The sequence below is a fragment of the Colius striatus genome, chromosome 9 (genome assembly GCF_028858725.1).
Source record: "Colius striatus isolate bColStr4 chromosome 9, bColStr4.1.hap1, whole genome shotgun sequence".
Classification (NCBI taxonomy): domain Eukaryota; kingdom Metazoa; phylum Chordata; class Aves; order Coliiformes; family Coliidae; genus Colius; species Colius striatus.
Genome location: NC_084767.1, coordinates 12,248,014 through 12,271,321, shown reverse-complemented (window position 1 = coordinate 12,271,321; position 23,308 = coordinate 12,248,014). Strand labels below are relative to the sequence as shown.

The 23,308-nt window shown below is 58.0% G+C and overlaps 1 protein-coding gene and 1 long non-coding RNA gene across 3 annotated transcripts in view; both read right to left on the bottom strand.

Moving 5' to 3' along the window:
- Positions 1-7,199, bottom strand: part of LOC133626090 (uncharacterized) — a 30,947-nt gene extending 23,748 nt beyond the window's left edge. Inside the window, exons 1-4 of the long non-coding RNA XR_009819281.1 lie at positions 6,993-7,199; positions 6,117-6,220; positions 5,857-5,915; positions 5,332-5,406 (exon numbers count right to left, since the gene is read on the bottom strand). This is a non-coding gene — a long non-coding RNA (uncharacterized LOC133626090). The remainder of the gene's footprint in view (positions 1-5,331; positions 5,407-5,856; positions 5,916-6,116; positions 6,221-6,992) is intronic.
- A 428-nt stretch (positions 7,200-7,627) lies between these two features.
- Positions 7,628-21,111, bottom strand: HDAC3 (histone deacetylase 3). 2 transcript variants are annotated; one of them, XM_062002759.1, is made up of 15 exons: positions 21,015-21,111; positions 20,745-20,827; positions 15,966-16,108; positions 14,638-14,719; positions 13,909-13,965; positions 13,759-13,814; positions 11,638-11,771; positions 11,287-11,367; positions 11,119-11,192; positions 10,688-10,752; positions 10,274-10,363; positions 10,098-10,156; positions 9,640-9,719; positions 9,095-9,252; positions 7,628-8,815 (listed from the first exon to the last, which is right to left on the bottom strand). In XM_062002759.1, the coding sequence occupies exons 1-15, from the start codon at positions 21,067-21,069 to the stop codon at positions 8,746-8,748; spliced, it is 1,287 nt and encodes a 428-aa protein (XP_061858743.1). In that variant the 5' UTR covers positions 21,070-21,111; the 3' UTR covers positions 7,628-8,745. The 2 variants fall into 2 exon arrangements, with proteins under 2 accessions (XP_061858743.1, XP_061858744.1); XM_062002760.1 differs by lacking the exons at positions 13,759-13,814; positions 13,909-13,965; positions 14,638-14,719; ... (1 more) ...; positions 20,745-20,827; positions 21,015-21,111 and adding an exon at positions 13,413-13,544.
- Positions 21,112-23,308: the final 2,197 nt, after the last annotated feature.

The following is a 23,308-nucleotide window of genomic DNA, read 5'->3' as shown; positions in this document are numbered from 1 at the left end:
TCCATCATGGGCCACAAACCCCAAGGCTGAGGAGGGCTGAGAAATGAGTTTCCCAGCCCCAACACCTCTCAGCAGTCCATAATGAGATTAAGGAAGGAAAAAGTATCACACAGGTCTAGTGAAAGGCTAAGCTGCCTGGCCAGTTGTAACACCTGACACAGGACAGTGACTTCACCCACTTCCAGCCAGAAAAGGTTCTGACCTTGATACCAGATTCCTATAACATCATGCTCAGCCAAGGTGGAGTCCTGTACACTAAGCAGGGGATCATTTGGGGATGTGAATACAGTTACCTCCAAGCTCTGGAGCTGCCCAAAAGCAACCATTCCCTTGCTGCTGCAGGTTCTTGCCCTGTGTGAGCACCAAGGAAGGCAGTTCTGGTTATTTACTCTCTGAGTCTGGGCATTTAAGAGGTGCTTGAGTTACATTACCGTGAAACACAGGCACTTCATTAGGCTGAAGGCTGACAATGGCATACAGTGACAGGCTTTGCTGGACATGTAACTCCTGGGTGGAAATCCTGGAGACTGCCTTTATTTTAGACCATAAATTGCTACTTAATTTACTGACAGAAAGCAAAAGATCTACAATCAATTCTTTAAACAGAAAAATGAAACAAAAAACACCAGACCTCAGTTGAGCCCCTGAAGCACTAAAGAGGAAGGAAAGGTCTCCCTTCAACCTCAGCTCAATGAAAGGTACAAGAAGGAAGGGCTGCTGAGGATGAATGATACCAGGGGACCAAAGCTGTCCTGGCATCAACTCCACCCTTCAAGGTGACCTCACAGGGCTTCATTTGGGCTGGAAGAGCTTAAGGTTGTTTTTCACATCCTGAAAAACTGAAGTAGGAAAGAAGAAGGGAACCTGCCTTCAGGCTGTGTTGGAGGGAGCTACTAGGAAGAAAATCAGGACTATCCCAGATGAAACCAGGAGAGCTGCAAAGAGGAGAAAAACCCTCATCAAGGTAGAAGTTGGAGCTCGCATCAAAGGCTTCCAAGCAAGAGGAAAAGCAAAGCCATGTGAGCTGTAATGAACTATCTGTACCAGAATCTGAACACTTCTTTATATCTGGGGGCTAAAACTGAATCCAAGCACGCCCAAACTGCTCTTACAAGTAGCTCAGAAAGCAAGGAGGCTCAGTCTGAACCTCACAACTCAGTGAGTGAAGCCCTACTGGCAGCTCCTACAACAATAATATTAACATCAGCAACAGAGAAAACACCTACAAGAAACAGAGGCTTTTCTTACCCATTGACAGTCTGAACAGACTAGAGAAGATGCCAACAATCCCTCCCCTTCATAAGAAGGGGCAGGGTCAGCCTAGACATTTCTAGAACAGCCTGGAAATTCAGCACCTTCAAACCAAGCTGAGGAGCTCCAAAAGCTCAGGAGAAGCAAAGCCCAGCAAGAAGCACAAAGAAACCTGAGCCAAGGCCCTGCTTGGCCCTCGCTGAGCTAGGCTTTGCCTCTACGTTTTCCACAGCAGAGGAGCTCCTGAAAAGCTTTGGATCCCACCTTTGGGCATCTGGCCACCAACACTTAGAAGCAAACAGTAATTTTGATTATCCAAACACCTCAACTCAGCTTCCCATCAGACACAAGCTACCCTAGAGGCATTTTTTGGGGGGTTTATGAACTCATTGGGGCAGATTTTCACCCCACTCTCCAGCCGAGGGCCGGAGCTGCCTTAGGAGCCCGTGCTGAGGTGATAACCCAAACCTGAGGCTGAACTCAATGCTCCCGGAGCCTCTTGAACATGCAAAAACTAAGGGAAAGAATGAAAACATTCTGTTTTCTTCGTTTAGAAAGGAAAGCAGAGCCTCAGTTCGCCAAGCCCCGGGGCTTGCACCACCACCCAAGCAGCAGCTCAACCTAAGTTACCCCCCACACACGGAGGGGATTTATATCGCTCGACAGCAACTTAGAAAGGGGGGGAAAAGTCGAGTTTTCGGCACCTCCTCTAAAAGCCGGCGGCGGGGGAGAAGCCGGCGGGAAGCCGCGGCTCTGCTCGCTGTGTTTCCCATCCTCGGAAGGCCGAGACGTGAGGCGCCTGGCATCGCGCGGCCGCCAGCCCGCCTCCGCGCCAGCCCGCCTCCCCGCCAGCCCGCCTCCCGCCAGCCCGCCTCCCGCCAGCCCGCCTCCCCGCGCGGCCGCCTTCCCGCCTCCCCGCCAGCCCACCTCCCCGCCAGCCCGCCTCCCCGCCTCCGCGCCAGCCCGCCTCCGCGCCAGCCCGCCTCCCCGCCAGCCCGCCTCCGCGCCAGCCCGCCTCCCCGCCAGCCCGCCTCCCGCCAGCCCGCCTCCTCGCCAGCCCGCCTCCGCGCCAGCCCGCCTCCCGCCAGCCCGCCTCCGCGCCAGCCCGCCTCCCGCCAGCCCGCCTCCCCGCCAGCCCGCCTCCCCGCCAGCCCGCCTCCCGCCAGCCCGCCTCCCCGCCAGCCCGCCTCCCGCCAGCCCGCCTCCCGCCAGCCCGCCTCCCCGCGCGGCCGCCAGCCCGCCTCCGCGCCAGCCCGCCAGCCTGCCTCCCCGCGCCACCTCCCCGCGCCGCCTCCCCGCCAGCCCGCCTCCGCGCCAGCCCGCCTCCCGCCAGCCCGCCTCCGCGCCAGCCCGCCTCCGCGCCAGCCCGCCTCCCGCCAGCCCGCCTCCCGCCAGCCCGCCTCCCGCCAGCCCGCCTCCCGCCAGCCCGCCTCCCCGCCAGCCCGCCTCCCCGCCAGCCCTCCTCCGCGCCAGCCCGCCTCCCCGCCTGCCCGCCTCCCCGCCAGCCCGCCTCCCCGCCAGCCCGCCTCCCCGCCTCCCCGCCTCCCCGCCAGCCCGCCTCCGCGCCAGCCCGCCTCCCCGCCCCCCGGGAGGCGGCGCCCGGGGCGGCCGGGAGGCGGCGCCCGGGGCGGCCGGGAGGCGGCGCCCGGGGCGGCCGGGAGGCGGCGCCCGGGGCGGCCGGGAGGCGGCGCCCGGGGCGGCCGGGAGGCGGCGCCCGGGGCGGCCGGGAGGCGGCGCCCGGGGCGGCCGGGAGGCGGCGCCCGGGGCGGCCGGGAGGCGGCGCCCGGGGCGGCCGGGAGGCGGCGCCCGGGGCGGCCGGGAGGCGGCGCCCGGGGCGGCCGGGAGGCGGCGCCCGGGGCGGCCGGGAGGCGGCGCCCGGGGCGGCCGGGAGGCGGCGCCCGGGGCGGCCGGGAGGCGGCGCCCGGGGCGGCCGGGAGGCGGCGCCCGGGGCGGCCGGGAGGCGGCGCCCGGGGCGGCCGGGAGGCGGCGCCCGGGGCGGCCGGGAGGCGGCGCCCGGGGCGGCCGGGAGGCGGCGCCCGGGGCGGCCGGGAGGCGGCGCCCGGGGCGGCCGGGAGGCGGCGCCCGGGGCGGCCGGGAGGCGGCGCCCGGGGCGGCCGGGAGGCGGCGCCCGGGGCGGCCGGGAGGCGGCGCCCGGGGCGGCCGGGAGGCGGCGCCCGGGGCGGCCGGGAGGCGGCGCCCGGGGCGGCCGGGAGGCGGCGCCCGGGGCGGCCGGGAGGCGGCGCCCGGGGCGGCCGGGAGGCGGCGCCCGGGGCGGCCGGGAGGCGGCGCCCGGGGCGGCCGGGAGGCGGCGCCCGGGGCGGCCGGGAGGCGGCGCCCGGGGCGGCCGGGAGGCGGCGCCCGGGGCGGCCGGGAGGCGGCGCCCGGGGCGGCCGGGAGGCGGCGCCCGGGGCGGCCGGGAGGCGGCGCCCGGGGCGGCCGGGAGGCGGCGCCCGGGGCGGCCGGGAGGCGGCGCCCGGGGCGGCCGGGAGGCGGCGCCCGGGGCGGCCGGGAGGCGGCGCCCGGGGCGGCCGGGAGGCGGCGCCCGGGGCGGCCGGGAGGCGGCGCCCGGGGCGGCCGGGAGGCGGCGCCCGGGGCGGCCGGGAGGCGGCGCCCGGGGCGGCCGGGAGGCGGCGCCCGGGGCGGCCGGGAGGCGGCGCCCGGGGCGGCCGGGAGGCGGCGCCCGGGGCGGCCGGGAGGCGGCGCCCGGGGCGGCCGGGAGGCGGCGCCCGGGGCGGCCGGGAGGCGGCGCCCGGGGCGGCCGGGAGGCGGCGCCCGGGGCGGCCGGGAGGCGGCGCCCGGGGCGGCCGGGAGGCGGCGCCCGGGGCGGCCGGGAGGCGGCGCCCGGGGCGGCCGGGAGGCGGCGCCCGGGGCGGCCGGGAGGCGGCGCCCGGGGCGGCCGGGAGGCGGCGCCCGGGGCGGCCGGGAGGCGGCGCCCGGGGCGGCCGGGAGGCGGCGCCCGGGGCGGCCGGGAGGCGGCGCCCGGGGCGGCCGGGAGGCGGCGCCCGGGGCGGCCGGGAGGCGGCGCCCGGGGCGGCCGGGAGGCGGCGCCCGGGGCGGCCGGGAGGCGGCGCCCGGGGCGGCCGGGAGGCGGCGCCCGGGGCGGCCGGGAGGCGGCGCCCGGGGCGGCCGGGAGGCGGCGCCCGGGGCGGCCGGGAGGCGGCGCCCGGGGCGGCCGGGAGGCGGCGCCCGGGGCGGCCGGGAGGCGGCGCCCGGGGCGGCCGGGAGGCGGCGCCCGGGGCGGCCGGGAGGCGGCGCCCGGGGCGGCCGGGAGGCGGCGCCCGGGGCGGCCGGGAGGCGGCGCCCGGGGCGGCCGGGAGGCGGCGCCCGGGGCGGCCGGGAGGCGGCGCCCGGGGCGGCCGGGAGGCGGCGCCCGGGGCGGCCGGGAGGCGGCGCCCGGGGCGGCCGGGAGGCGGCGCCCGGGGCGGCCGGGAGGCGGCGCCCGGGGCGGCCGGGAGGCGGCGCCCGGGGCGGCCGGGAGGCGGCGCCCGGGGCGGCCGGGAGGCGGCGCCCGGGGCGGCCGGGAGGCGGCGCCCGGGGCGGCCGGGAGGCGGCGCCCGGGGCGGCCGGGAGGCGGCGCCCGGGGCGGCCGGGAGGCGGCGCCCGGGGCGGCCGGGAGGCGGCGCCCGGGGCGGCCGGGAGGCGGCGCCCGGGGCGGCCGGGAGGCGGCGCCCGGGGCGGCCGGGAGGCGGCGCCCGGGGCGGCCGGGAGGCGGCGCCCGGGGCGGCCGGGAGGCGGCGCCCGGGGCGGCCGGGAGGCGGCGCCCGGGGCGGCCGGGAGGCGGCGCCCGGGGCGGCCGGGAGGCGGCGCCCGGGGCGGCCGGGAGGCGGCGCCCGGGGCGGCCGGGAGGCGGCGCCCGGGGCGGCCGGGCCGCCCTGCCTAAGTGAGGTGGGAAGGCGGTTCTTGCGTGAGGGAAGAGGGAAAGCGGCGACCAGAAAAAAGGGAGAGGAAATAAAACCCGTCGAGAAAGGGAAAACCCGCGCTTTAGCACACAAAACATCATTTTCATCCCCCCTCCGTTTCGTTCAGTCTGGAGGGGACTCCGGGGGGGGTGGGCGGAATCTCACTAATGTTTACAAATACCTCAATGGTGGGTGTCAGGAGCCTGGGGCAGCACTTGTTGTATCCAGGGTCAGGACAAGGGGTGACAGACATCAGCTGGAACACCAAAAGTTCCATTTAAACACAAGGAAAAACTCTTTCAGTGCTGAGGTGAAGGACCCTGGCCCACGCTGCCCAGGGAGGGTGTGGAGGCTCCTTTTCGGGAGGTTCCCAACCCCACCTGGACACGTTCCTGTGCCCCTTGAGCAAAGGGAACCTGCTTTAGCAGGGGCTGGGACTGGATGAGCTCTAAAGATCCTTCCAACTCCTACCATTCCATCTCTGATCTACTGCCCCTTCACCTGCGCCTCAAACAACCGTTGTTATCCAGAGGTGCACAACTGTGTTCTCACACGTTCCCTACGGATAATTAAATGAGACCTCATCATCTAGCTTTTGTTATTGCCAACCCACCCTCTGGCTTAGGGAGCTGCCACTCATCAGCTACAGCTCAGGAGGATGAGGTTGGCCACCTTGCCTGGGGTGTCAGACTGGCCATGGCCTTACCTCAGTGTCAGGTGCCTGATGGCAGGGGCAAACGCTGAGCTGATGTGGCTCCAGGAGCTCTGTAATATCAAACAGCAAATGTAGTGCTTTCTGGTTTTACTTTTACAGCTCTGCTGCACTGTAAAAATACAACTACAAGGAAGAAAAACCTTTATAGCCTGATGTTGCTAGCTGCTTCAATAAAACCCTTAAAATCAACCACCACCCCATAAAACCCCAAACAAACCCACCTTTAGAAACCTAGGTACAATGATACTCACCATTTGCAGCCTTGTTTCAAAACACAGGAGAGAGCAGGGCTCTGGAAAGTGCAGGGCAGCAGGGCAATCCTGTCTGGGGGTCTGCAGGGTAAAGTCACTCCCATCTTCACAGGGAAGATAAAAATCACAAGGTAGAACTGCCCCCAAAACAAACACTGCCTCTTACTCAAGGCAGGAGCCTATTTTCCTCCCTAGTTTTGCTATGAGGGGTGATAGCAGCAGCAGAGGGAACAAAACAGCTCTGACACCAGGTGAGGTGGCAAGCTGGAATAAAAGTTTACTTTTTATTTGGTCAAAGTGTTCCTTTTAACAAATGCAGCTAGCAGCTAAAGCAGCATTTAGTGTCTTGTGATCTGCAAAGAACATTTTCTTCTACACAATACCAGAAACAACTGGAACTGACCAAACAGAGGGCAGAATAAGGCCCACCTAGCCCAGGAATGGCACAAGCACAGTGAGACTTCTTCAGAATACTCACCAATAATTTGCAGCCAGTCTTTGTGTTAACCTTGATTTCTGCCCTCCCTTTTTGAACCCACATTCACAACACCTGCTGGCAAAAGCTGACATGGCTCAAGGTGTGTGCAAAGCAGCCTTTTTCTTTCAAGCTGGCCACTCGTGAGTCTCACTTGATGTTCCTTTTAGTGTCTATATACTTGGAGAAACCCTTACCAACAGACCTTCCAAATCCTTTCCCAGCTCAGTGTCCTCATCCAAGCCTTTCCTCATACAGAAGCTGTGTTATCACCCCTCTCTGTGCCTACACTAATTCTACCATAACTTCTCTGGACAGCAGGTGGGAGTAACACTGATTGCCTGCTGCCTGCTTCACGCTGTAGCAGTGTGAAGTGTAGCTCACTTCTGGCCAGGCTTTACCTCTTTCTCACAAAGCTGAAGCCTCGGGCTGGCAGTTGTGTGAACATCCTAACAGGAACAGACATCACCTGTGAACAGATCAACAGATCTGGTGAAGCTGGTGTCTCCTCCTGACCCTCACATCACAGGCTACAGACCCTCCTGCTTTTCTACTATCCTCTTCCCACAGGTTCATTGGCAAGAGGAATGTCAATTCACACAGGCCAGCATGAGCTTATTTGATACAGGACATGTGTTGGGGAGCAAAGAGGGAGATAGTGACAGTCTAGAAACAAAGAATAGCCCTCAACAAGGGCTCCAGGAAAGAGACTGCCAAGAGCAGGCCGTTGAGGAAACCACAACTCAAAGAAACCACAACACTTACAACCATCACAGGAAAAGTTTCTTGAATCAGCCCTGCAGCTTCCTGCAAAGCCTTTTGCTGCAATCAGAGGGGACAAGCAGGAGTGTCCACCAGCCCACCTCTCCTCTTGCGAGGGAAATTTAGGGTGTTCTCACTGTGCACAAAGGATGAAAACTTAGACAAGTTTGAGAACCTCATTCAGACAGTGGACACCACCCTGCCAGGAATGATACTCCTGTTCTCAGTCTTTGGGAGGCCAGGAGCCAAGAGCATTAAACAGAGGAACAACAGGTCAGGTAAGAAAAATACTGCCTCTTCATTTAATGTTTAAAGACATCAGTAAACAAACAGACCAGTACAGAGTCAGAGGCTAAACCCCTTCCACCTCCCCAACCAGTACGCTCCCAACCACAACAGGTACCAGGCAATGACTCAGGTGGAGGAGCAGCAGAGCCTGGGGTGTGAGGGATGGCTGACAGATCTCTGCTGTGTGAGGGCCAGGCAGGGCTTGGAGGAAGCAGCTTCCCTCAGCCACCAGCAATGACATCTCCTGGGTATAGTCAAGAGGGGTTTCCCCTCCGAGCAAGCAGCCCAAGTCTCTTGCTAATACACAGAAGGTCCATGTGGAAAATACAGATGGAAGTTCCACTAGAGGTGCAAGACACACTATGTACTGACCTTGGCAGCCAAACCTCTGTTCCACAGTGATTTTAGCCTCTTGAAGAATAAAGAGGGAAGGCAGGTCCAGGTCAAAGCATCTGCGAGTGCTAAACTCAGCATGGGGGGTACAACCAAGACTGTGCTCTGCGTATGTTCTTCCACCCTGCTACATCAAGCTGCTCCCTGCTCCAGGGACACTCCCCACCCCCATCCTAGTCTTCTCCAATAGTTTTCCTTGAGCTGTGGAGCCTCAGATGGTTAGAAGGGACATCAGGAAGCAACTCTCAAGTGCAGGCTTCAGAGCACAGACGGCTAGGTACCTGAGTGGAGGGCTGGGGAGAGCAGGATGTATCAGGTGTTGGTTGCTGAGGAGGCAGATGGCAGACACAACCGCTGCAGCTTCCACCTTGCTGGCAGAAGCCTGCCTGGGAGGCAGGGGATGGGGCTGAGCCAGCTCTGAGGGCAGTGGCACAGCTAGCAGCCAGGACACAGCACAGATTCAGCCACTACTTGAATGTCCATTGCCCAGAGCAGTCACAGATGGAACCGTGGTGGAAAGTGGGGAATACATTTCACTGCTCTCTGCCTCTCCAGGTAGCAGAAGCCTGCAGTGGTGGTGTTCCTGCTGCCACTGCATGCAATCAAACATGAAGGGAGGGCTAACTGGTCCCCACGTGGCCCAGTCATCTGCTCCAAGCACCCATGTCCAAAGTGGGACCCCCCTCAGTCCAGAGCCCCACACCAGAGCCCTCAGATCTCAACGTCACTCTCTTTGTCGTTATCGTGGTCACCATCATAAAACTCGTTGGCAGCTTCAGGCCTGGGGGGAAAGACAATCACCATGAGCAAGGAGAGGCCTGGCAGCCTTGGGGCCACAGAACAATGCCTTAGTCATGCTGCTAAAGATCAGGAGATGCCCTGCACCAAAACCACCTCAGAACAGCTCATGGGGAGATCGCTCATTTCTAGAGAGGCTCCCTGGGTGAAGCCATAATGGCTTTAGTATCTCTTCTAGGAAACAGTCACCAGTACATCACCTGCCCGTCTTACCAGGGACAGAAAGGGAAGCCCATTTCCCCAGAACAAGATCTGGTGGTACCTGCTGTAGTTTTCCTCAGAGCCTCGTTCCTCTGGATCAGGCTCATCCGTGCGATCGTAGCTGAGCAAGTCCGAAGGGACATCGTGGATCTGCACGCTGGGAGCATGGTTCAGCATCTTCAGATTCTCAAATATCGTCTGTCTGATCTGATCCAAGTACTAAGCAGAAAAATAGAACAGAGAGAGATCACCACAGTGAGATTTGTCAGTCTGCACAGAGCCCCAGCTCTGAGCATTGCTACCTGCCAGCATCAGCTACGCGATGGCCATGAGAAACAGCTATTTATCAGAGCAGAGGAGGTGGGAGAGTGAATCCAATCGTGGACATTGAAGCCCACAGAAGGGCAGTAACACAACCCAGCAAAGTTCTCAAGTGCTTTTGAGACTTTCTGACATCCCAGAGGAAAGATTTTGTTTGCTTTTCATCTGTTTTCTGCCCTGCAAGAGTTCCTTGCCTGGGTTCCACCTGGTTTCACAGGACAGAGCATCACCCATAGGGCTTCCGAAGAACACAGCTGATACTGCAATACAGCTGCAAGCACTGACCTGTCTGGAGTTCTGATTCTCAATCCTTGTACTGACATCAGGATGAAGGGTGAAGTCTGGAGCAAAGTATTCAAAGTATTCTGTGATGGAAGGAGCAAGAGTTAGAGGAGAGGGAAGGCAGCGAGCCTGCACTGCCCCAGTGACCAGATCCTAAAAAGTGAAGTGATTACAGCTTTGCAACACCAAGGAGCTCCCCAAAACTGCAGAGAGAGCAAAAGTAACACTCAGGTCACTGACTAGGAGATGATGCACACTAATGACACATGACAGTAAGGGTGTGTTGCCCAGCAGAGGCTATGAGTGGGTGGCAGGAGTTGACTTAAGGCCATCTCTAAGATTAGAAAGCACTGTTGCTTTGATCCTGGTCTTATCTCTGGTCAGTGCAGAACAGCAGAGTTAATCCCTCAGCTGATGTAACAAATACTTTAGCTCAGCTAATGAGGAGAAACCCAACTCACCGCTGTATGGGAGCTCCTCGCTAATTGCTTCATCTACAAGCAATGATGTTTCATAAGTCCTGAAAACAAGGAACAGCATGAGCTCACGTTCAGAGAAAGCCACATGGTACATGCAGGGCCAAAACCCACAGGAACTGCTTCACCAGCAACCTCCAACAAGTAGAAAAGGGACTCACCAGCATCGTGCCACGTTGCGGACTGTGTAACCGCCTCCTCCCAGTACCAGCAAGGGGATGTTAAAGCTTTTCACGTACTCCACACACTCCCTAGAAACCCCCAAGCAGAAGCCAGTCAGAGCTGTTAACTGCAGCACGCACAGGCTGTCAGAAATGCCCAGTGGGCACTCACACATAACCATGGCTCGTGCAATACAGCCAGAGCTCAGGGCTTCCTATCAGGGAGCCACAATCATGTGCTACTCTGAACCACTGCTCTGCAGCTTCGTTCTGTGACCCCCTCAAAAGAAACCCACAAAGCTGCTGAAGGCCAAGCTCAAACCTCACAGCAGAGGACTCATTTGAGCCCTTCAGACTAAAGGATGAGGTTTTTTTTTTCAGGTAGCTGCTTTGCCCCAGCCCTGTTGCACTTACCCGTGTCCTCTTATGCTGAGGTTAAAGCAGCCCAAACGGTCACAGCCCAGAGAATCAGCTCCACACTGGGGAACACAAAGAGCAGCACTAAAGTTTTGCTCCAGTGGCTTTGCCTTCCAGCCACACATCAGCATCCCCATCCCTTGGCCACTCTCATTCACCAGAGTGGTCCCACCCTGGGTGGCAGGGGTGCATGAGGGCAGGAAGACTGAGGGCAACGGGATGAGGTTCAACAAGGCCAAGTGCTGGGTCCTGCCTTTGGGCCACACCAAGCTCCAGGCTGGGGCAGAGAGGCTGGGGGAATGGGCAGACTCAATGATCTTAAAGGTTTTTTCCAACCCCAACAGGAGGGAAAAGCACATGGACAGCAGTCCCCTGCCAGCTCCAGCTCTGAAAGGGATGGACACGTGCCCAGATGTTTACTTTCTTACCTGCAATACTATGCAGGTGGGCTGATAATAATCTACCACCTGGTTAATGACTGGCTGGAAGAGGTGTTTGTAACCTTTGGAGAGAAAGAGAGATTTGTCACGGCTCAGGAGTAGAAGGAGCAGCAGATGCCTGGGCAAGGGGAGGGCAGAGGGGCAGGGGGCACCTACTCTGGTCGTCGATGCCATCTCGCAGGGGCACATTGAGGCAGTAGTAACGGCCGCTCTCTGCACCAACCTCGTACATGTCACCTGGCCAGGGACAGACAGAGTCACAGCAGCTCGGGGCCTTCAGGGCTGCAGAAGGGCCAGATCTGCTCTGGGGTGGGACCTCTCAACCTGGCTAGGATCCCTCCTTCTTACATACAACTGTACTTGTGTTCCTCTCTACTTGCTTTTCCACGCCCTTCCTTCCATCAGTTCCCCCTGCAGCTCTCATTTCCTGATTGTACACGCTCCAGCAGAGCTTCCCAAGGACTCTGAAGCAAGGTCTGTGTCCACACCACAAGGGACACTACATACCTGTACCAGGAAAGAAGTAGTTCCCATATTTATGGAATGACACTGTCATGACACGGTCTGTCAAGTAGAAAGCCTCCTGCACCCCATCTCCATGGTGGATATCAATGTCAATGTACAGAACACGTGGGTGGTATCTGTCAAATACAGGAGGAAAAAGAGCATCACTGCTTGCACAGCACCCAACCTCCCTCACCTACAGCTCTCAAAAGCACCACCACCATCTCCCCACAGGCCCACCTGCCAGGAGAACTCACCTGAGGCACATCAAATGGTTTAGACACGAGATCTTTGTATACAAACGTATCCCGACACTAAAAAAAGTCTCCCTCCAATGTCTTTGGCAACAGATACTAGAATGAAAGGTTTTCAGATGGGGACAGGAGTGTCTCAGAAAGCACATGATGAAAAGGACCTGTGGCTGCTAGAGAGTTGGAGGGTTTTGTTTCCTCTACAAACTGCCTGCTCTTAGTTAATCTTTAAGAGCTCCAATGATCTGTCATCATTATCAAGAAGTGAAAGCCAAGGAGGAGGTAGGAACACTCACTTCCTCCTGTGCCAGAGTACTGGCAGCACTGTATCCCAGCTGGCCAGCACCAAAACCACCAGGCTGGACTCAATTTACTGGAACAGAAACCTGCTGGGTGACAGAGGGTGAAGAAAGGGAGATCATCACAAGCAAATGCCTTGGGGAAATGCTCAAAGCTGATGTGCTCTCGAGCACTGGAGACACGGCCCTAAGCCATCCCTGCCAGCCCCAGAGCTGCCTGCTTGGCTGGAGAGAATTTCTCCAACTTGCCACAAACACTGCATGTGGTCAGGCCCCAGAAAACAGGGACCAGGCCAAAACATTAGGAGACTGGGGAGGGACCTGAAACAACAAGACAACATGGAAAGAGAAAGGAAGAACACATGGTCTGTGCCATCTTGCCTTGGAACCATGGCCTGAAGCAGTGATCACATCAGACTGGCTGATGATGCTGACCCATGCTGACTAGCACATCTGTACCTTGCCTTAGTTTCCCAAGAAAGAAACTGTCTAAGACAGCCCAGATTCTTCATCCCAGACACAAATAATAGCAAGGAGGAAAAGGGGAGGGATATACACATCCTGGTAAAGGGAGAAAGGGACCTTCTGAGAGCAGGGGCACCACAGTACTCCCATGATGGGAAGCAAACTCAAGTATGAAGCCACCTGCTACAGAAATGGCTCCTGAAAACAGGGAAGAGAAGAACAGGGACATTTTAGAATCTCCAGGGAGAGGTGATTGGGCTGTATTTGAAGTCTCTGGCACATGGGGCTCATGCAAATGGATGTGCAGTGACAGGCAGCAAAGACCTGACCATCCAGAGAGATGGGAAGACTGTCAGAGAGGAAAGAGGTACAAGAAATCCCAGTCCCTCCCACAAATGTGCCTCTGGATGGTGAGGAAGCTTGGCACCAGCCAAGCCCACAATCATTGTCAGGTCAGCCCCAAGTCTTTAACTCCATAACATCTGGTCTCAGATTCAGTGACAAGGAGGCAAGAGAGCACAAAAAAAACCCCAAATCACAGGTTAATCCCAGTAACAAGGTGCTTTTTTTGCAATCTTTCCTCCTGTTCTGGATTTATTTCTTGTTTCCTAAAAAGAAAACCAAATGCTCTCACTTTCCTGCTCAGAGCCAGTGTCCTTTGATCATCCATGTGTTGCCCAAGTCCTGTTCCTAAGCCACTCAAGCGAAACAAGAAAGATCTGAGTCATTTCACTGTTTCCAGCGAGCCATAACTCACATTTACCTCACTGTGGCAACAACACTGAGAGCCAGGAGAGCCTGAAATGAGCATTTCACAGATGGATGGGAAGGAGAACTGGAGAACTCTTCTGTACCCCTTAAGCTGCATGCAACAAAACTGGAGGCATCTATTCCAGTTCTGAAGCTTCCTTGTGTCTAAAGAAGAGGCCAGGACAAAAATCAAGTTCCTGGATTCTAGAAGGGCAAACGAGGGGGTAAAGAGAGAGAACAGTGGAGCAGCAGAAGGAAAGCACATGGCAGAGGGCAGTGCTGCACATGCCCCACACCCTTACTTGAGCCCCACACCCTTACTTGAGCCCCACACCCTTACTTGAGCCCCACACCCTTACTTGAGCAGCTCCAGGATGCCGATGACTATGTCGTTAACGTAACAAAACCCAGAAGCCTGCAAGACATGGAAAAGCAAACAGCATCAGAAAGGGATCAACACAGAGCCTGGGCCTCAAAAAACAGAGGGATCTGTGGATTTGCCTCATTACCTCAAACTTTTTGGCATGATGCAGCCCCCCTGCCCAGTTTATTGCAATATCGCAGATCTAGGAAAGGAAAGAGTCAGTTGAAGGTGACACCATGGTGACATCCATCCTGCACTCAACTGCCCCAGTGCACCCACTTCAACCTGCCCAGCCCTGTCGCCCACCAGCACTCTCCTGGCCTTCCCTTCTTCCCACAGAGGTCTTTCCAAAGCTCCATCTCTGGTATTCCCCTTTAGACCAGAAAAGATCATCTCCCACCACCGTCCCCCTCCCATCAGAGCTCCTGGCACATCCAGTTTGTTCCTGCATTTGTTCTTTACACACAACAGACCTTTCTCAGGTCTCTAAAAGACTCAAAGCTCTGTACTTTTTCTTTGCTACTCTCCTGAGGGACCCTCTTCTCCAGACCTTCTGCATGGTCTCATTTACTGCACCTCCATAGCTGAGTCCTTCTCCAAGTCTCCCAGCAGCCAGCTTCAGGTTTGTTCCACAGTGCTGAGATTACTTTCCCACTTCAGTATGTGCAGCATCAGCATCCTCTGACTCCTTCCATGCTAAGCATCTGCTAACTAGTGGTCTCTGACAGTACAGGAATGGCCTCAAGCTATGACATTAGGTATTTACAGTGCTTGCTCTGCTGCGTTCCAAAACAAACCCAGGAAGATCTCCTGAAATTGAAAACCACTTGGTTTCTGCCTGTGCTTCAGAAGCTGAGCACAGCAGCTCAGTTACCTTGTTGTTCAGCTGTGTTGCTCCCTGCAGGGACGCCCCGGTATAGCGAGAGCAAAATTCAAAGAGGCCTGGAAACACTGGGCTGAAAGAGAAACCAGGACTCAAACACCGAACATTCCTCCTCCAGAGTCAAGCCAGGGATAAAACTGCCCAGGGACATTTGCTGAGCAAGATCAAAACTCATTCTCTGAGAGTGAATCTGGGATCACCCTGACCCTGGTGGTAACAGGCTGAGGAGGGGCAGGCAAGTGATCTGGCTGCAAACACAAAAGGAAACCTGGTCAAGCTGATAATGATCATGAAAGCTTCCAAGCCAGTCCTGAAGAGACTCCTCTGCTCCCCACTCTGCCACCATCCATCCTGCAGCCCTGCTGACATGTGTCCAGAGCTGGGACAGGATGGGAGATGCTGCAGCAGGAGAGGGGAGGGCTGGTCTGCTCCCATGCTGTGTCCCCTGGGCTGCACCTGCATCAGCAAGGGCTGATCCAACCCAGACACTGGCAGAGCACAAACACAGGACACACAACCCCTGTGTCACCAGCTTGCTGGCATCAACTCATGCATTTCAGTCCCAGACAAGCATGAAGACCAGGGGGGTTTATTTCCCCTTCTCATTTCTGAGAAGATGGTTTCTGATGATGAGAGCAGCAAGGCTACGGGCCACTCATGATTCTCAGCCTAAATATTAAACACCAGGCTGTAGCAGATCTTTGTGGGATAAGACTAACAGAACTAGCTAACAGAACTCCTCCCATGCTACTACTTACAACTTTCCCCTCCTTAGAACACACAAGAACAATCTTACTGACAGTCCTGACAATCCTCAGCCAGACAAGGCATATTGCTCCTTCCTCAGTCACCCACACAGCCTTTCCCCATCTTTCATCTCTCATCAGCATTAAAGACTGGGACTGAATATTCTCCACAAGATCTCCTGTGGTTTGTACAGAAGCAGGGGGATCTCCTGAAGCTCTACCTGAAAATCAGCCTCTCAGACTTCTCTTGAATTTAACAGGCACAAGTTAAGGGAGCTAAAATGACTGGCAATTGTTTAAAACAAAGGAGTTGGCATGTTCAGGAACTGAAGGCTCTGCAAGAGGAGATACAGCCTAAACCCAAGCAGCTTACAGCCTGCACACATGGGAGAGTGCAAGGTCTAAAGAGAGTGGGGAAAAGAACCAAGGAGGCTGCAGTAACGGGATACACACAGGAGGGACAGGACCTCAGTCTGGTTACAACCAACCGAGGAAGTGGCTGTTCCTCAAGAGCTGCCTGGACAGGAGGGAGGCAGGAGGAGGCTCCTCTGGCAGGAGGCACAGGGCACTCACCAGTCATCCCCCACGTTGAAGGCGTTGAGGCTCTTGGTGAAGCCCTGCATGTTGTTGGGGCTCACCCTCTGCAGGAAATCGATGTAGTCCTCGGAGTGGAACCTGCACATGTCGTGCTGCGACGCCTGGTATGGCTTGAAAACCTTCAGGAGAGAAAAGCAAAGGCTCAGTTCCCCCCATCCAAACTCACCTTTTGTTTTGCCTGGGAGAAATCCTCAGCCTGACTGACAAATGACCTATTGCAGGTACGTCAAAAAACGGCTCCAATTTCAATTTCCAGTTCAACCAGTCGCTCCATCAGACCTGGTTCCTCACTCGTAGCCACAAACACACCTCCTGCCTCTCACCACAACTGCAGCTCTTGCCACATACTCTCTGATGCCTTCCTTCCCTGGGCAAGTCAGCACAATAACCCAGCCAGGCTCCAGCTCCAGTCTTTTCTTCCATGAAGGTACCAGTCCCCTGTCGTTCACCAGCTTTCAAACATTTTCAAGGCTCTGACACAAGGGTGCTTTCAGTCCCTTGCTCACCTGTAATGGGCTGATAGGCTCAAAGGTTTCTCTAGAGCAAACTGATAGACAGATGGGAGAGTTGCATAAGCTTTGTTTCCTTTGGGAGGCTGCTAAAAAAAACCAGTCTGGGACCTGGATGGATTCAAATGAAAGACCCAGGGACAGCACAGGCTTGTCTGTTTGGCACTTCATGCACATGCAGGAAGTTAAAAGTGACCACCACATACCTGGCAAGAGGAAACTAAAGCTGGCCTGCAGGCACTGAGAGGCTTTTTTCTTGTGTTTCCTGATTCCTCTCAATTTAAACAGGCATTTGAGTGACAAATAAAAAAGTAACAGTGGGGTGCACAAGCTCGTCTCCAAAAGGAAAACTGCTGAGGGCAGCTGCACTCCTGTGCCTACTCCCTGGCTAAGCATAGACATGAGACACCCCAAGAAACCCATCAGCTCCTTTCCTGACTCAACCTGCCTGTGTTATGGTGTCTTCCACATGAAGTCTGGTGTTTCTGCTGCCTTGGGAAACTCAAACAAGGAGGATGAGGCAAGTGGCAAGCACAAGCCCTTGGTGCACGTACTGAGGGGGAAGGCAAAGCCACTTCCCCAGGAGGGCCCTGCACAGACATCTCAGCAAATCAAACAAGACCAGAAGTGATGCTAAAGAGACATCATGGAGAAGAAATGGTTCTCCCTGGATATCCAGAGGCTCTCTTGGACACAAAAAGTAGGGATGTGTGACTCAAAACAGAAAGAAAGGGAAAAAAGCTTCAAGACAGACTCAGCTGCTGGCAGGAAACAAAATCTGCCTCCTTCCACCCTTCAGCCTGCTCCAAATAATACCACAGAAAGCTCTGGCCCTCAGCCCTCTCTGTCCCTGGCTTCATTTTGCTGACTCCAGAGGAAGCTCTGCTGGCTTTACTGAGCAGAACTGGCTCACCAGGGATCCAAGGCAGAACAGCAGGGACAGAGAGCAGTAGGACAAGCCTCCCTCTCCAGGCAATGCTGAGCCTCAGCTCGCTGCCTTATCACACACCACGGCTGGGAAAAGTGGAAGGAGGCAAACTCATCTCAAGGAGAGAGTAGCCTTTGCTTTGGAGGAGGCAGCAAGGGCGGATGGCAATGTAACCACGACATGCACTCAGCGGGTCCTTCGACAGCCACAGCTGACCACAATCCCTGCTTTTACTGGCTTGTAACTCTGCCAGATGCTGACTGTTCAGGAAAAGTAGTTTCCCCTGTGGTTTTTCAGCGTTTTGTGTAAAATACAACTCCCCAGAAAAGAGTTTCAAGCCCCCCCAAGGTAGGGAAGCAGCCGACTCTGCCCAGTGCCTCAGCCAGTAGGGGGTCTGACAGACAGGGCTGTCATGTCACAACACGCTTCCTGCTGCTTCTGCAAGAACCAGCCCAGCTCTAGGCAAAGTTCCTCACAGAAGTTCATACATTGAGAGTGAAAACCTGAAAGATAAACTCTGCAGACTCTACATGCCCTGTGTGTGCTCCAGCTGCAACCCCCTGGGAGTGCAACAGGTCACCATGGCTGCACGCGACTGTAAGAGGCAACTCTATTGATTAGAGAGCAGAGGGAAGACATCCTATTGTTTAAATCATTCTAGATATTTAATCAAGGCACTGTTCTACTGGTCCCTTCTAGCACCTTCCTTGAAAAACTGCTATCATGCTTTAGTTCTGAGGAAGCTCATCCTCCACTTGCTTTTGCTCAGCCCACAAGTCTCTCCCCACACAGGGAGAAGCACTGGCAAAGGATGGGCTTGTAATGAGCCTGTTCCAGACACCAGCAACTTGTACAGTGCCACAGATACAAAGTGGTGCAGGCACAAAGCAGCTGAGACCAAGCCTTTCCCTCTGCCCTACTTGTACTGCTTTAGTTGTTCAGGCTTTGCCCTCAAGAAAGAAAAAGCAGGAAAACTGTATTGCTGTAACACCTGCAAGAATTCTGCCCTTTGTCCTGTCCAGGTAGTGCAGAAGACACTATAAACGTGCCAGCATTAAAGCCACAGCTCCAATCCTGCTCCCCTGTGCTCACAGTGACACAACTTGCCTTTGTTTGATATCACAGCAGCTAAATGCTTAGTCAGGCCTTTGAGAACACAATAGAAGTTGGTTTTTGTTTCGCTTAGGGTCTAATAGTGGGGCTGGGGGAACCTGGGAAGCAATTCCTAGGATGGAGATGCACCCGGTCCTGCTGGAGAGGGACTAGAATTGGCCTATTTTGGTCTGACAACTCTGCAGGATCACTCCAAGTTCAGAGCAGCTCCTGATTTATCCCCAAAGCATGCTGCAGGTGTGGAAACACAGCACTGACAGAAGCTGATCACACTTTCCTCCCCACAGCCTCAGGAAAAGCCTGTTACCATTTCCTTGCAATCACCTACAACCACAAGCAATAACCCACAATGGGCTCCTACAATCATTTAGAGAGCACATATCCCCTTCAGTCACCTTCAGGGTCAGCCAGTTCAGCTTGTGAGTAACAGGGGATGTGGCTGGAAGGAAACACACGTGGGATGCAGCAGCACAGAGAAGAAGGGCAGGGGAAAGTCCCAACGTGCCTCACGGATGGCTTTGCGCCCTCCTTTCATTCCCCTCCCTGTATGCATGATGGTGACTGTGACAGAAGTGCCCTTCACCTCTTTTTCATGAGGTAATTCCCCTGAAGAGATACTGCAAATGCACATGTGTGTGCCTGCATGTGCACCCCTAAAATACAGCCATGGACAAGCAACCACAAGTGCCTGTAGCTGCTGCCTCCAGCACTGAAAACAACACTCTGGGCAAGGGTCCCTTCCCCAGGGCACATCAACCAGCTGACAGGCTGCAGAGACAATAGGCAGCAGCAGCACCTGGCTCAGATGGAGCAGATAGCACGACCTGGAACTCCACCAGGCAGCCCAGGAATTAAACCACTCACTGGTCCAAAACGGCTCAGGAACAATTCTGTTGCTACAGGAGGGGGAAGGAGCTGAGAGCAGGGCAGTACTGGCTGGTGGATGAGGGGAGAGCAGTGGATCTCATCTACCTTGACTTCAGCAAGGCTTTAGACACTATCTCCCACAACATCCTCATCAGAAAGCTCAGGCAGTGTTGCTTGGATGAGTGGAGCTGAGGTGGATCAAGAGCTGGCTGAATGACAGAGCCCAGAGGGTGGTGATCAATGGCACAGAGTCCAGTGTGAGGCCTGTGGCCAGTGGAGTTCCACAGGGATTGCTTCTGGGGCCAGTCTTGTTCAACATCTTCATCAACCACCTGGATGAGGGGACAGAGTGTACCCTCAGCAAGTTCCCTGACGGCACCAACTGGGAGGACTGGCTGATTCCCCAGAGGCTGTGCTGCTATTTAGCAAGATCCCGACCAGCTTGAGAGTTGGGCAGAGAGGAACCTCATGAGGTTCAACAAGGATAAGTGCAGAGTCCTGCATCTGGGGAGGAACAACCCCATGCACCAGTACAGGCTGGGGGTTGAACTGCTGAAGAGCAGCTCTGCAGATAGAGAGCTGGGAGTCCTAATTGAGCAGCAACGTGCCCTCATGGGCAAGAAGCCAACGGCAGCCTGGGATGCACCAGTGAGAGTGGGCAGCAGGGTGAGGGAGGTTCTGCTCCCCCTCTAACTCTGCCCTGCTGAGGCCTCATCTGGAGTCCTGTGTCCAGTTCTGGGCTCCCCAGCTCAGGAGAGACAGGGAGCTGCTGGAGAGAGGCCAGTGCAGGGCCACCAAGATGCTGAGGGGATGGAACGTGTGTGAGGAGGAAAGGCTACAGGACCTGGGGCTGTTCAGCCTGGAGAAGACTGAAGGAGGGTCTTGAAATCCCTAAAGGGAGGGTGTAGAGAGGATGGGGCTAGTGTTTGTTCTGTGGTGGCCAGCGATGGGACAAGGGGTGATGGACATCATCTGGAACACAAGACGTGCCACTGGAACAGGAGAAGAAACTGCTTTGGTGCTGAGGTGAGGGAGCCCTGGCCCAGGCTGCCCAGGGAGGGTGTGGAGGCTCCTTCTCAGGAGGTTTCCAACCCCACCTGAACACGTTCCTGTGTCCCCTGAGCGAGGTGAACCTGCTTGAGCAGGGGCTGGGGCTGCAGCAGCTCTGCAGGGCCCTGCCCACCCTCGCCATTCCGTGCCTGTCTCCCCGCCGGCAGCAGAACGCTGCACAGGGCTCCGGCAGCTCTCACACACGCATAAGCCCGAAACACCCGCCCCGGGGCCTGCCCGCCGCGGCCCTTCCCGCCCCCGCCGCGCCCCCGCGCAAGCGTCGCTTACAATCATCTTCTTGTAGAGCCCGTAGTGCAGGACCAGGCTGTGGGTCAGCGCCAGGCGATGCGGCTTCATGGGGTGCCCCGCGCCTGCAAGAGAAACGGCCGCGGGCTCACCGAGGGGACGGGGTGTGTGTGGGGTGAGGAACAACGGGCCGCCCCTGCCGCCAGGGCCGGGCCCGCCGGCACAGGCCGGCCCGCAGGCCTCCGCGGGCCCTTCCCCCGGCCCCAGCCCGGCCCCGCCGCCCCGGGCCCCGCCGCCCGGCCGCGGCCGCACCGTAGTGGAAGTTGCCCACGTCCGGGTCGTAGAAATAAGCGACGGTCTTCGCCATGGCGGAACGGCCGCCGCCCGCCGCCGCGCGCTCCCGCTGACGTCATCACGCCGCGCCGCCGCCGCCGGGCCCTGCCGGGAGGGGGCGGGGCCCAGACCTGGGGGCGGGGCTATCGGCGCGGCGGTGACCCCCGCGGTCCTAGTGCCCGCCCCTCCCGCTGCCGCCTCACTACCACCCCATCCCAGTTGCCCCAGGCACCCCCAGTTGCTCACTGCTTACCTCCCTCTGCCTCCCAATCATCCCCAACTGCTCCCAGGCACCCCCAGGTACCTCAGGTTGTGGCCCAGTCTCACGTCGCTGCTCACTACCTTCCCCTTGCTGCCCCCAGTCATCCCCCAGCCCATGCCAGTTGCCTCAAGCACCCCCAGCTGCTCACTGCTTACCTCCCCTTGCCTCTCAGTCATCCCCAACTGCTCCCAGGCACCCCTAGTTACCTCAGTCTTACCTCGCTGCTCACTACCTTCCCCTCGATGCCCCTAGTCACTCCCAGTTGCTCCCAGTTGCTTACTGGATCTATACGATATCCCTAAAACTGCTCCCCAATCACTTTCAACTGTCTCCAGTCACCCCCTTCGTCTACTCCCAGGCACCCACAGCTGCCTCTTTTACACCCAGCCTATCCCAGTTGCCCACTGGATTACCTTATGTAGCCCTACAGCTTCCCCCCAGCTTCCCCTGTCACCCCCAGTGGTCCCAGGCACCTCCAGCTGCTCTCCAGTTACCCTCACTGGTCTCCCAATCATGCCAAGCTGCTCCCAGTCAGTCCCAGTTGCCCACGGGATTCTTTCCTGTTACTTAACTCTACATCTGCTCCCCAATTACCCCCACTTGCCCTTTAGTCACCCCTCAGCTCCTGCAGCCCACCCTCCAAGGGCACAGGGGAGGGAGCAGTGGGGTCCCCATGGGGAGCACCCACACCTTGCTGGGACCCATCCCCTTCTGGGAAGCAGCCCCCCGAGCTGTGAGGGCTGGGGACCACCACCCCGAGCTGGCACCCAGCCGAGCAGCTTTCCCAGGTGCCGTCCCACTGGGGTGCGGGTCCTTCCCGCACGCTGGCACCCTTCAAAACAACCCCGCTGCGGGGAAGCGGGGCCAGGGAGGCGGAGGACAAAAGCCGGGTGGAAAATTGCCGTGTGCCAAAAAAGCAGCCACGTGGAACAGGGCAAAACCCCCGAACCGCAGCCGGGGCCGGGGCCGGGAGCGCGCAGCGAGTGACGCCGGCGGCAAAACCGTGTTCCCTGGGGGCTGGAAAGAAGAAAAGATGAAAGGAGCAGGTAGTCTCGCCCAAAGGCTCGGAAAACAAACGAGCCAACAGCGGTGCTTGGCAAGGACTCGGTCCTGCCCGTCTCTTGGGCAGGAGGTCAGGGGCGAAGGCTGATGCGCTGGAGCCAGGCTGCCCGGTAAAATGGGGACTGAGAGAGGAACGGGCAAAGGGCAAAGAGCCCCGAGGGGCACACGGAGAGCTGGCTGAGGATGGAGACCACGGCAGAGCGGTGCCGGGACGCTCCCGGGCTCCTCAGCGGCCGGAGTTTCACGCTGGGTAAAAGCAAAACGTGCGGCAGGGAAAAGCCCTCGGTGTGTGGCAACAGGAGCTTCGGGCGTGGCGGGGTCTGCGGGATGGGGCTGGTGCGGGGGCAAGGCAGGAGCAGGGTGCTGGGGGCTTTTGGGTGCTGTGCGGGCAGCGGGTAGGGGAGAGAACTAGTGCTGAGGTGTGATTCAGTCGTGGGGTTGCTAAATGGTGCTTCTGTCTGGCTCTGCCACTTACTGTGGGGACACTGCTCCCTCTGTGCTGCTCCTCGGGCATCTTTCCCTTCAGGATACCAGCTCCTGAGCACAGGGGGGATGTTGGGACCCTCTGACTGTGACCCCACAGGGCACAGCTGTGGTCAAGGATGCTCAGAGCTGTGTTCCCTGGCACAGTTGCCCAGCACTCACCACCTTAAATAAACAGGCTTTAAACATAGCCTCTGCTGTGCCCTGCTGAGGCCTCATCTGGAGTCCTGTGGCCAGTTCTGGGCCTTCCAGCTCAGGAGAGATGGGGAACTGCTGGAGAGAGGCTAGTGCAGGGCCATCAAGATGCTGAGGGGAAAGAATGTGTGTGAGGAGGAAAGGCTGCAGCCCTGGGGCTGTTCAGCCTAGAGAAGAGAAGCCTGAGGGAATCCTGATTAGTACTTATAAGTACCTAAAGAGCAGATATAGAGAGGATGGAGCCAGTGTTTGTTCTGTGGTGGCCAGTGTC